The 10,039-nt window shown below is 35.1% G+C and overlaps 1 protein-coding gene across 1 annotated transcript; it reads left to right on the top strand.

The window, feature by feature from the left end:
* Positions 1 to 9,321: 9,321 nt before the first annotated feature.
* On the top strand, positions 9,322 to 9,680 carry LOC141702227 (protein NONRESPONDING TO OXYLIPINS 2, mitochondrial-like; the record flags this gene model as incomplete). The annotated part of the gene is made up of 2 exons (XM_074505917.1): positions 9,322 to 9,374; positions 9,455 to 9,680. Coding segments are annotated over 2 exons (204 nt in total), but the record flags the coding sequence as incomplete, so codon positions are not given.
* Between the last annotated feature and the right edge of the window lie 359 nt (positions 9,681 to 10,039).

Here is a 10,039-nt window from a genome sequence, read left to right as displayed (position 1 = left end):
TGTACAATAGGATCCGTAGTTACAACAACAGTGGTGTGGTGTAGTGTACATTTTTAGGATCTTTTTCTTCCTCCCTACTATTTCTCCCCCTTAGTTGAGGAATCCTCCAAACTATTACTTAAGCTTTTATCTCCCCCTTAAAGAAGGAATGTATGCCGTCGTCTGAAGGAGTTCTCATATTTCACTTGGTTGGAAAAGAAATAACAAGAAGTTTCTCTTTCTTCCTCACTGTGAGTGTGTGATTCTGTTTAGTGTACCTCACATGTGTTTCACTCTTCTCTCCACTCGTGTTTACACTCATTCTCACAAGTGTATCACTCTTCTCTCATAGCTCCATAATCCAGCTGTACCTGCAAGGAAAATCACCTTAACCATCCTTAAGGAGGTCACAGGTGGTGCAATGGGAGTTCACAAATCCCCATCCTTGTTAAACTCGTCAGATGAATCTGAGTCATAATTTACAAGTTGCTAGTTTCCCTTTTAGGGTTCCAGATTTGAATTCTGGGAAGGTAAACAATGATCCAACGAATTTAGCATAAAGATCAAAGTTCCCTTCTAATGTCTGTGAAGACATTTCCTTGTGACTCATCAGGTAATATCTGAATCATTGTCAACAAGTTGCCGTATCTGCACCTATGTCAGATCCACTATCCGCAGATGCATCCAGGGATTTAAGCCTGGGGAGGTAGACCACTGACCACTGACATATGGCTTTGGATCAGTATCCTCTCCTAACACCTGTAAAGGCAATTGGTCCACTAACGAACCTTGAACAATCGAATCTGACCTTAAAATCGTCGAAACTCTTGTTTCCGTCAACTCATCCTTTGTGTGTGTAACCTCTCCTTGTGCATCAAGAATTGATTATGTTTGAAGTGGTGACACTACATCGGATACCTTGGCCGACAGGCAAAATTCAATAGACGCACCCTGTTGAGAGAATGAATCTAGTAACTGTTTTTGTGCCTTTGTCAGCCATTACATCTTTTTGAGAAGATGTATGGGGGCTAGCAGTTGTCTCGTTTAAATACTACTCATCTATGTAGGAGACAGAGCTACTGGGTTCACTACAGAACCTTCCTTATGTGGTGCACTAAGGCACTATCTCCCTCACGCTCATTCATACTACATTTAGTGGTAAGAGAGTGTTGGTTGGTTCTGTTTTGTGTTTGTCTTTACAGTCTGGGATAGATGTTGTGGGTTTTCAACCTCATGACTGTCAATGAAAGAAAGCCATTGGAGACTGAACCTGTAACACAGAATATATGGTAATAGAGAGAAAAATGATTTACAATAGTGATTTCAAAAGATTTACATGAAATAAGAAATCACTAATGTAGAAAGAAGTTTGATTTTGTTTTTCAATATGAATGAGTTTTTGATAAAACATTGATCACTTAGGGTAAGGTCTAAGTAATTCTCATTCATGTCAAAAGCTTACAAATATCTGCAACATAATGTTAACAAGATATCATTGACCGATACTTGTCAAGTACTTTAGATACTAATTGTTATGTTGCATAATCAATATACCACTGCACATATAAAACAATATGATTGTGCCTAGTGATAAGATAGTTACTAATATGACGACTCTACTTATTCATATAAAATTATAACTTCTGTTAGAGTGCCATACCATGTCCTTGACGATTGCTTGAGCAGTATACTAGTTCATACCAACCTGAAGTGAGATTGTGAAGAAGAGATTTGCATAGTCCAATAGATCTGCAGCTGCAAAGTCCATGAATTGTGGTGCACTGACTTCCTCTTTTTAACTCACCAATCAGGAGTACACTTGTACACATCTTACTAGAGTCCCATTCCAAGTGTAATGTGCATCAGGTGCCTGATATGTCTATATTCTCAAGTCTCGTCACTTGTGCTATATGTTAGATACTGCTTTTTTTTTTTCCTGATAATAACCTAGCAACAATATACAAAATTTCACTGATAAATCATATCCAGCTTGCAAACAGCCATATCCCTTAGATAAACCTTGCTGTTATCTCCAAGGTAACCAGGGGGCCAGCTTTCTCAATCACATTTGATAGCAGGGCTCTATCTCCGGTCATATGTCTGATGATCCACTTGTCAAGAATCCACACTACCGGTTACACTGTATACTGCCCTGCACTTCAAATGGATTAGACCTTCTTCGGAACCCAAACTTGGTTGGGCCCCGACATACTTGTAGAATTGTCCTTTGTCAGGCAAAACAACATTTTAATTTTAATGGTCTCAACTTTCTCAATGACTGAACATTTGACCTTGTAAACAGCCTTAACAAATTTCTGTTTAAGCTTAGGCACAAATGTCTCCTTTCTAGCCTTAGAAGGACTAGCAAGTCTTAGACCTATCATTCTTCTTATTATTCACATGCTGACGAGGAGTAGTCGTATCATTAGACACAGCTTACCATTAAAATAAGCATACAATCATATTAAAAGCACAAGAATACAATTAGCAACACCACATTGCGTTATGGAGTGATAACAGCAGGTATTTATGCATGGTAGACATGGCATTATTGTTATCCAACTCATGTGTGTCTGAGTTAGTCTCAGTTGCTTTCACAACTTTGACTGGAACTTTCGACTCACTTGACTTGGAAACAATCTTCTCATAAGCATGATCCTCAGCACGTATTTCTTCTTGAATAACAGAAGAGGTCGCATCAAATGGTTCAGCAATTGATGCTTTATAGAGGGGTTCATCAACACCCTTAAGCACATGTGGTACTTCCCTCCCTTTAGCACAGACATGAGGAGGGGAGTTTATGCCTAATTCTCCAATAGCAGCATTGTAATCATAACCTATTCCAGATGTTTGATTAACAGCTTGCTTACTGTAGAACTCTTTAGCCTTCGAACAAGAATTGAAGTAGGCTCTAACCTTAGTCTCAAGACCGGTGATCTTGTCTTTGAGAATAGTTTCGAGTTTTCTATAACAGTCAACTCTATTCTCTAGAAAAGATACCTGTTCTTTTAATTTGTCTTGATTAATGTGCACAAGTCTTAATTCATTGACCTCTTTCTCAAGGTCTGTGATCTGTAAACTTAACAGTTCATTATCACGACGTGCACAATCTAAGTTACCTCTTAGATGATAAACCATTTCAGCATCAGAAAGTTTTACCTCTATTCTTGACGATGAAGCTTTTCCATCAGCCATAAGAGCAAGATTTCCTTCATCTTCATCTTCACTGTCAGTATCATCCCAGCTTCTTCCCTTTGCCAGATAAGCCCTTTCAGAGTTCTTTCTTACTTGCTTTGGCTTCCTACATTCTGTGGCAAAGTGTCCCAACTCATTGCAGTTATAGCATCTAATGGTGCTCGATCAACCATCCCTGTTTTGTACCCCACTGCTGGTGTTAGAGGATGAAGATCCACCTTTCTGGAATTTGTTGTAGTTGGACTTGTACTTAAGCTTGGGATTCCTCTGAATCTGACATGGGAGAATCTCTTGACAATTTGGGCCATTGATCATCTTCCAATTGCTCCAGCTCTTCCAAGGAATAAAAATCATCACTTGATTGATTTGTAGTAGGAGGATCATATTCTGCTACTAACTCATTTTCCTCACCCTTGGAAAACTGTACCATTCTTTCTAACTGTTGAGATTGTTGTTGTTGTTGACCTTCAGCTACAAGTGCAGTAGATGTGCTGACCATTCTATCCTTCCCGTAGACTTCCTTCTGTTGAATCTGCTCCAACTCATAGGTTTTTAACACTCCATAGAGCCTGTCCAAAGAAATCTCACTCAGATCTCTAGCTTCTCTAATGGCAGTGATTCTATGTTCAAGATGAGCTGGCAGTGTTAAAAGGAACTTTTTGTTGACCTCCCTGATTGAATAATACTTTCCATTGATGTTCAGGTTGTTGATCAACGCATTGTACCTCTCAAACACTTCAGTAATTCCTTCTCCTGGATTTGATTTGAAATGTTCATATTCAGAGGTTAGGATTTCCAACTTGTTCTCCCTAACTTCCTCTGTGCCTTCATTAATCACCTCAATAGTTTCCCACATGTGTTTGAATTTTTACAGTTCATCACATGTCTGTTCATCAAGGGATCAAGGGAATCAATTAATATTAATTGAAGGCTGGCATCCAAGGAGGCTTCTTCCTTCTCAGCAGGAGTAAAATCTTCAGGCTCTTTTGGATAGGTTCTAGCTTCAGTAGTCACCACACCATCTATTATTACCTCCGGTTCAATAACCATCGGAGTTTTTATACCCTTCTTTAACAAGTTTGAATATTTGGGATTTGCAACTTGTAAAAATAATAGCATCTTCTTCTTCCACATGATATAATTCTCTTTATCAAATTGTGGAATTTTAACGGTTCCAACTTTATGTGAAGTCATTATGAATTTTTGAATAAATAAAAATTCAAGGAGTTGAAAAATCACAAAAGTCTAGGATCTTGATTTGTTCGTTAATCAGAAGGCTCTGATACCAATTGTTAGGTCCCAATGTGTTTGTAGAAGGGGGGTTGAATACAAACAGTACCAATAATCGAATAAATGCGGAATAAAAAATGTGAAACAAAATTCAAGTTAAATAAAAATATTATTAAACTTGAAAGGTGTTACAACAACTGTATCGATTACAAGGTATTAATCTCAAATCAATTATCACAAATCTAGAATAAATTCGACATGAACTTTTTCTATTTTTGCAATAATTAGAATCAAATGCTAAACGCGATTTGAGATTAAGTTCTAGGGATTTTGATCCGCTAGATTGTTACACAAGAACAAGATAATGATTTCTAGTTGATTGGATTTAACTTTACAATCTAGAAATTGATCTTGAATTAGCATAAAAAAATATTTTCGAGGCGCTGTTTTTCTTTCTGTTTGTTCTTGGCTTCTATTTTCTGGAATTATTAGTTGCTGCTTCTCTGCTTCTTTTTAATCAACAGCTGAATAGAATTGAACTTGGCATGACAATCCTATAGCTGGCAAGACTTTCGGTAGGACAATGGATTGAACTAGCAAGACAATCTGAATGAACTAGCAAGACATCAGAATGAACTAGCAAGACAATCCTCCTCCTAGTGTAACTTTCGGTGAGACTATTGAAAATGGCCTAGCATGACAATCGGTATGACAATCCTGATTGTCATGCTAGTTCATTTTCAATTGTCTTGCTGATTTAATGCAGATTTAATCCAATTAAATTCTGAAAATTCCTAAATTAATTCAGAATTAATTAATCAATTAATTCAATTAATAATAAATTATCTTCAGATATAATTTATTTTCTTAATTAAATTAGATGACTTAATTAATTAATAGAGAATTAATTCTAGTCTTAGCAGCAACCATCTTCTGCATCTTCTGAAAATCACTGAAAATTATGAATCAATTCCACCACTTCAATGTTGACACTCGATGTACTGTCTGGTTCATGAGTGACTAACTTCCGTGACGTTTCTTCATGTCTTGACTTTGACACTTTGATTTTCTTCAGATTAAATCCTTGTAATTAATGATACTCTCGAGATCTCTGTCACTTGATTAAATCCACGATCTTGATTTATATCACTGAGGCATGATCAACTTCTTGAACTTCTTCCAGTGAATTAACTCCTCAAGTCTGTAGATGAACCTTGTTTCTGAATCCTTTGACAGATATTACTTTGCGAGATCTCTTGACGGTAGATCCACTATTTACTTATTACATTCTTATTTGAGTTGAGTTGAATCCTCGAATATACAAATAGGCTATGACATATGACTTACAAGATTAGAAGACCAATTGAGCATCTCCAGCAATGAGACTCTCTTGGAAATGCAAGGAAAGCTAAATCTCTCAGAATCTGATGAATTGGAATTCCACTGGCAGCTCCAAAATCAGATTGATGAAAACAACAAAAAGCTTGGAAGAAGATCCAGACCTTCAAGAAACTAAAAAAAATCTGCTCAGGCTAGAGGAGCATCTTGAAAATGATTGTGCGCTAAACTTTGTACATTTTGTTATTTGAAGCACTTTTCAGTATTATCTACTTTTCTTTAAAGCTGTATGTTTAGGGTATTTTGTTATCATCAAGTATGTCTTAATTTATGGCTACAATTCCAGTAGACATAAATTGGGGGAGATTGTTGTGCATATGTTATGTACTTGATGATTTCATGAACAAAACACATAAGTAGATTTTACTTAGTGAAATAATGTAGCACTCGACGGATAAGAATTATAGTCCCGACGGATAACTCATTATAGTCCCGACGGATGATGACTTATTATCCATCGAGTGAGTAGTTTATGTAATAATAATTCTGTAGCTCATTTCTACATACACCTTTGTATAGATTCTGTAGTAGCATATAAGTCATGTTGACTTTAACTATGTATGCAGAATAGGTTGATTAATTGTACATAGATGATGTCTTGTAATTCTGTATAATGAATTGAAGTCAAGTGCCAAAATAGCTACCAACGGATGATTAACAAAGCCATCGACGGATGATCAAATGCCTATCAACGGATGTTTAATATAGCAGTCGACGGATGATCAATGAAGCTCAACGAATGATCATAAAGTCGACGGATGATCATGTACTCAACGGATAAAGAATTCAAATATCAGTTGACAGTGACAACTGGTCACATGCGTCGAAGTGTATGCAAATGGAATGAGGAAGCCTATTAACTGGGTAATAGAAACAAAGTAGCAAAGCATTAGACCTGATAGTTTTTATAATGATCCTCTCTTTTGACTTTGTAATCTTGGTAATATATAAACCAAGAAGTAGCAAATAGAAAACAAGAACTGAGATACAAAAAGTGAGAAACATTTGTAAGCAGAATTATTAGCATTTCTCTGTATTCTCAGTAGTTCATATTTGTAAGCAGTTGTAAGCATTCTTGCACACAGAGTTCTCTCGATATAATATATATCTCTAGTGGAATTGTTTAAAGCCACCAGAAAGTTTTTAAAGACTCTTGTTTTTAATTACTCGTGTTTTGGTTCACTTAAGTTTTTATTCCGCATTGTGCTAATCAATACACTTATATATATTCGAGTTTGAACATTTTTATTTTAAGAAAAAGGTTCAAGAATTCCATTTAACCCCCCTTTTGTAATTCTTGCTATATTGTTAAAGGACTAACAAATACAAAGCAAAAAACTTATAACAACCATTTCCCTGGTTGAAATTATTCTAATTCGGTTCAATAGCAAGGTAAATACTATTTGGACAGTAGTAAGTCAAATTTAAAGTCCAACAGAGATATGTGAGATACGGTGAGTACAATTTTGAAAGTTTACCTTGTCATCTTCGGGTTTACCAACAATATTAAGATCCGCAGAATACATCTCAGATGAGAAGCATTGTGGGGTATCCAAATGTATAGACAAGCTTCAAAGTCGGGCATCCACAGTAAACCATGCACGAATACTAACCTAAAAGTCAACATTAACAAATTTCTTCCTTTAAAAAAAACACAACATAACAACCAGCTCTCGCCATCTCAAAAAGCTCTTCGTTTTTCTTTTCAAAAGAGACCTGAAATGGACATAATAAAAATTATATATCAGGCATCTGAAAAAGTATTGACCTTGGAAAAAAGAATATGCAATCAGAAGAATAAAGTAATATTTACAAATCACAACCATGTAAACAGAACATATCGGACTAAAAAACATTTTTCCATACATAAGACTATATCAAGTGAGGGCATATTAAAAACCTCTCCATAGTCTTCAATAACAACCTCCCTGGTGATTTCCCATAGCTTCATTGAACCAACAATCCTACAAAAAATATTTCAGACTAAAGTCGCTAAATAACATCGACAATGCAGATGTAACCCTCTGGACAGAGCCTACAACGAAGTCAAGAAATAATATACAATAATTATACAAGGTGCAAGTTAGATAGCATCTAAATAGACACTAATTCATTATACATTTAAAATTAAGCAATAACTTTAACTTAAAAGAAGTCACAAAAGACAACTAAACTTGACCCAATAAGTGTACTTACAAAAAGTTTAGCGAAAGCACCCCATCATGATTATCTAAAAAAGAATTATATATCAGCCTGACAATCAATAATTTAGAAATTTAATTGAAAGTTAAACTAAACTACTGAAATCTTACCTTCTCCTACTACCAAAACAAACCGAGCCATGGTCCTGAATTCAAATGCAACGCCTTCCCGGAAGTTGAGGAGCCAAACTAGTATAAGGGTAATCACTACAATGGTCAACAAATGAGCAGATATAATTACTTGAGTTGCAGAAAAACAGAATCTTGAACAAATCCCTAACTAAGAGTAAAAAAAAAACAAATCATAAAATTAAAAAACAATTAGGGTTCACAAAATTGAAGGAGCGCGTCTTCATTTTTTTTTGTAATTTTAGACATTGTCTTCAAATAACATAGACATCAGAAAAATACGGGATGATGTTATTGCTTCTTTTAAATAAGTGACAATATCAACCGATATCTAATGTATGATGTCTATTCAACTTTTTCTTGTAGTGATTCTAACGAAGAAATTGCTCTACTCGACAAGAAATTTCATATAATTATCACTAAGTGCAATGCATCAAGACTTCCTATGAAACGGAAGGATTTCAACTATAATTCTAGTAAATAGAATACTGCTAGAAAAAGGTAATAGACATCATCCTTTTAACATCGATTTAAAAAATCAATGATATAAAAAATACCTTTTACATCGGTTATTTTAAACCGATGTTAAATATATGTTTTTACATCAGATATCTAAATAACCGTTGTCTCATAGTATTTTTTTTAAAAATTAAAAATATCATTCGCATCGGTTAATTCTAAATCAATGTTAAAAATATTATTTTATATCGATCGTTACATGACTGATTCCCCCTCTTTTGTACTTTGGAAAAATTTCAACCTACAAATATTCCCCCTTCTATTTTCCCCTCTTCTCTGGACCGAACCCAACACTTCCATCCCATACTCTCTCTCTCTATTTCTATCTCTCTCTCCCCGCTCTCTCTCCATCTCTCTTCTTTCATATGTATTCTATTATCTTTCTAAATTACACACACACTCCCGCTAAAAGTTGAATATAAGCTCTAGAAGCCCTAGTTCTAATGAATCGATATGTACTAGAGTATACATGAAGCCCTGATTTGAGCTCTAAAAGCTGTAATCGAATCCGTATGACAACAACCAGTTCTATACAAGTTGTAATCGAGTCATATAACGTGAATCGAGCCCTAATTTGTAAGTATATTTCACTTTTATTTTTCAATTTCAGTTTTGTAATATATTTCACTTTTTATTAATTCATGCATTTTTACAAGTTCTGTGGTGAATTTTTACAAGTTCTGTGGTGAATTTTATTCCTCGATCTTCCCCATCAATATTAAGGTAATATATGCTCATTTTCAAAAACCCCAATTAATTTTTTTCAGAAAGATTTGATTTTTAACATTTTTTGTGAATTTCAGGCCACTAGCTCAAATGGGTGCTCTTCAGTCTCTGTTGCCACTTCATTCAGCTGTTTCTTCTGCTCGATTGACCTCGTGTATTGGAATCTATTTGAAGGTATCAATATCGTTGTGTCAGGGTATGCTATACAATGCAAACCCCGGAGTTTGATATAATTTATTTATCTTCATGTAAGCACATTACTTTGTTTCAGTTTGTGTTATCTTGCGTGTTTAGTAATCTTAATTCTATGCTTTAAATTGCTAATTTTATCTTTTTTGTTTCGTTTGTGTTGTGCTTACATTTTGATTTACGGTTGCTTTCTGTTCTCTTTGCCCATGTTCTCTTGGATTTGTATCTGAATATATTTATTCAGAGTAGATAGTACATGTGGGTATGTGCTCTGCGGTCATGTTGGAATTTGAGTAAGCAGATAGTGTCCTATTTTAAAGCCTTTTTAGTTAATTGTTGGATTGGTGGTTAAGTCGTTTACATCGAACATCTCATTCCTTTTTAATTGATACCGGAACTGATGCTTAAAACTGGTTTTTGGTTTTTTTTCGCAAATTAATTTTTTTTTCCAATTGGATCATGATGGACATCCC

This window comes from Apium graveolens, unplaced genomic scaffold, assembly GCF_009905375.1.
Source record: "Apium graveolens cultivar Ventura unplaced genomic scaffold, ASM990537v1 ctg48, whole genome shotgun sequence".
In the NCBI taxonomy this organism is placed as follows: domain Eukaryota; kingdom Viridiplantae; phylum Streptophyta; class Magnoliopsida; order Apiales; family Apiaceae; genus Apium; species Apium graveolens.
This window is presented reverse-complemented; position numbering and strand designations above follow the sequence as displayed.